Source organism: Hydra vulgaris, chromosome 06 (genome assembly GCF_038396675.1).
Source record: "Hydra vulgaris chromosome 06, alternate assembly HydraT2T_AEP".
Classification (NCBI taxonomy): domain Eukaryota; kingdom Metazoa; phylum Cnidaria; class Hydrozoa; order Anthoathecata; family Hydridae; genus Hydra; species Hydra vulgaris.
The window spans coordinates 46,037,025-46,040,825 of record NC_088925.1 but is presented as its reverse complement, the minus strand read 5'-3'; the positions used below and the strand labels follow the sequence as shown (position 1 = coordinate 46,040,825).

The 3,801-nt window shown below is 28.1% G+C and overlaps 1 protein-coding gene across 1 annotated transcript; it reads left to right on the top strand.

Annotated features, from left to right (window-relative positions):
* Window positions 1–816: 816 nt before the first annotated feature.
* LOC136081436 (uncharacterized) lies at window positions 817–3,456 on the top strand. The gene is made up of 2 exons (XM_065798749.1): window positions 817–1,241; window positions 2,904–3,456. Exons 1-2 carry the CDS (start codon window positions 817–819, stop codon window positions 3,454–3,456), a joined length of 978 nt encoding a protein of 325 aa, XP_065654821.1.
* The last annotated feature ends 345 nt before the right edge of the window (window positions 3,457–3,801 follow it).

Here is a 3,801-nt window from a genome sequence, read left to right as displayed (position 1 = left end):
ATTTCGATGATAACGGCAATTATAATAAAAATAACAATAACAAAAAAGTATAAAAATAAGAAAAGAATATTTAACATTAAAGTACCGTAAACCGGGGTAACTTTGGCCAGCGGGGTAAATTTGACCATTTTTAAAAATTTTAACATCTGTAACTTTTAAACAGTTAGGTAACGTTTTACTATTTTTGTTTTATTTGTAAATGCAATCTTTCTTGCTTAAATTTTGATATGAAGTTTGTTGCAAATGCTCTTTACTATAAGTGAAAAAGAATGAAAACAACATCTTGGTAAAACACAATCAAAACTGTAAAACAGAATGTTGTCTGGGCGAAGATAAAAATGATAGCAAACAACTCAGTTTTACTTCTGTTTTAAAGACAAAGATTCAGATAAAATTGGCTCAAGTAACAACATTCCGGTTTTTTTACAGGGTGGTCAAAGTTACCCCGTAGCTTTATACTCTTTTGGGGTAACTTTGGCCATGTAAATAATATTCATTTTAAAGTAGTTTGATCGTTATTTATTATAACTATAATATTTTTTGAAGCATGTTATCCTAATAGTTTATTTTGAAAAACAGTTTTTAGCATTCTTTTGTAAATGTATTTTAGGATTATTATAGAAGTATATTTTCTTGCTGAACTATTTGTTGTTGTTGTTGGTGAATCATAATTTTGTTAACTTTATAACAAAATTAAAATTTAGAGACTCTTATTTTTAAATTTAATTCCAATTTAATAAAAATATATTATAGTTTAATAAACTATTACATTGCAGTTTGCTTGTGTTGTTTATATTCACTTTTGTTTAAAGCATAATGCCTCGTAAATATAAAAAGCATAGTGTTGGAAAACGTGCATACAACTCTTGTTCTAATACCATTCTTTTGAAAGAGTGTATGGATGCAATTAATGAAGGTATGTCTATTCGTCAAGCCTCAAAACGGTTTAGTATACCAAGAAGCACAATACATAATAAAATGAAGTTAAAGCATAAAAAATGCATTGGTGCACCAACCATATTTACTTATGATGAGGAGCAGTTATTTTTATCTAGAATCAAGGTTATGTGTGATTGGGGATTTCCATTAAATAAACTTGATGTTAAAATGTTAGTAGCTGGTTATTTAAAATCACAAAACTGTACTGTAAAAATATTTAAAAACAATATTCCTGGTGATGATTGGGTCTCAAGTTTTATGAAACATTCACAGTTAACCCATAGAATAGGAGGTGAAAGGAGGTAAAGGAGGTAAAGGAGGTGAACTAAAAAATGTAAGTAATTATCGTCCAATCTCAGTTCTTTCAGTTTTTTCTAAAATATTTGAAAGAATTTTATTTAACAAAATATGTAATCATCTCTCTGTTAATAATATACTTTATAACAATCAGTATGGTTTTAAAAAGAATAACTCAACTGAACACGCAGTAATTCAACTCACTCGATGCATTACAAATTCCTTTGAAAAATCACAGTTTACTTTAGACATTTTTATAGACTTATCTAAAGCCTTTGATACCATCAATCACATCATTCTCATAAAAAAACTGAAACAATATGGTATCACCGGTGAAGTCTTGACATTATTAAAAAACTACTTAAAAAATCGTAAACAATTTGTTTACATTGATGAATCTACCCCTTCAAATGTTTTAGAAATAGCCTGTGGAGTTCCACAGGGTTCCATACTTGGACCACTATTATTTCTTATTTATATAAATGATCTATATAGAGCCTCTAACTTAATGACAATAATGTTTGCGGACGATACCAATCTTTTTCTATCCAACAAAAACATCAATCATTTGTTTCATCATATGAATATTGAACTGAAAAAAATTTCAGACTGGTTCAAATCAAATAAACTTTCGCTAAACATTGAAAAAACCAAATATATTCTCTTTCATCCAGTTTCAAAAAAGCATATTCTACCATGCAAAATGCCTGTGCTTATTCTTGATAACATTCCTATAAAAAGAATCACGTACACAAATTTTTTAGGTATCATTATAGATGAAAATCTTTCGTGGAAGTACCATATCGATAACTTATGCCATAAAATATCCAAAAGTATTGGAATTCTTTATAAATCAAGAAGTATTTTAATGAGACATACTTTAATTAAGTTATATTACTCTTTGATACACTGTCATATTAGTTATGGCAATGTCGCGTGGGGGAGTACGCACAAAAGTAAGTTAAAACCTCTCCATTGTCAACAGAAGCATGTAGCACGTCTTATAAATTTAAAAAATCGTTTTACTCATGCAAAGCCTCTTTTATTTAACATGAACATTCTTAATATTTATGAGGTTAATATTTTCAACGTTCTTTGTTTTATGTTTAAATGTAAAATTAATGTCCAGTTTCTTTTAGTGATTTATATTCATGTAAAGAAAAAAACAAATATGTGCTCCGAAATAATAATTTTATACGACAACCAAAATGTAAAACAAATATCGGCAAATCCTGCATTCCATTCCGTGGAGCATTTTTATGGAACAAAATAGTCTTAAAAAATTTTGATTTTACTCATAAGATAGCTTTATATTTTAGTTTTGAATATATTTGACCACTAACGATATTTATATTTTTGTCAAGTCAAGAGTTTTTATCTTGTAACTTTATTTTATTGTATTTAACGTTCTAGCGGTTCTCGATGACAAGACCTAGTAGTCTTCTGCGAGTCTCCGCGTTCTTTATATTAAAAAAAATATATATATTTTAGTATTCATATAATATATTTTAACGATTTATTTTAACATGTAACACGAGTTTTATTCAGATTGTAATAAAAAGAACAAAAAAAAAAAAGAAAAGAATAGCATCAAGTATTAAAAGAAAACATGCAGCAACAATTAAAACAAACAAAGAACAATTAAAAATTTATTTTGACAATATTAGACTTGAGCTTGAAGGAGTTCCACCTTGTAACATTTGGAATTATGATGAAACAAATTTGCGTGATGACCCTGGAAATAAAAAAGTTGTTATGAAACGTGGTACTAAGTACCCTGAGAGAATAATAAATAGTAGTAAAGCTTGTTTCTCTGTAATGTTTTGTGGAAATGGTGTCGGAGAAATTCTTCCACCATACACAGTTTTTAAAAGCACACATTTATTCGATTTATGGATAAAACATGGTCCAAAAAATTCTCGCTTTAATAGAACCCAATCTTGCTGGTTTGATGAAGTTACTTTTGAGGATTGGTTTTTTCGAACATTATTGCCATGCATTAAGAAACAAACTGGGAAAAAAGCATTAATAGGGGACAATCTCTCCTCCCATTTAAGTCATAAAGTTATTCATTCTTGTGAAAAACATAACATTAGATTCATATGCCTTCTGCCCAATTCAACCCATTTACTTCAACCTCTTGATGTTGCATTCTTTGCACCATTAAAAAAAGCCTGGAGAAGTATAGAATACCGAAAGGAGATTTTTCTAAGTTGCTGAATGATTTAATGACATCCACATGGTTAATTCGAAGGGAAAAGTAACTGTTGAAAAATAAATATTCACAAAGCTATAATTGGTAGAATATTATTTTAATTTTAGGTGGTAAAGTTTATTTTTAATTGTTTGTTTCTCTTAAATGCCCGTAGGAAACAAATTAATTTAGTTTAATTCACAAAAAATTGAAGTAAAACATTCCTTGAACAAATCAGAAAATAAAATAAATCAGTTAAACTGAAAAACGTACACTTCAAGTATTTGTATGAAATAACGTAAATTTTATTTTCTCCATTCTCAAACGTTTTATTTGCTTGACTAAATTTAAATATTTTTGCGTTTGTTTTC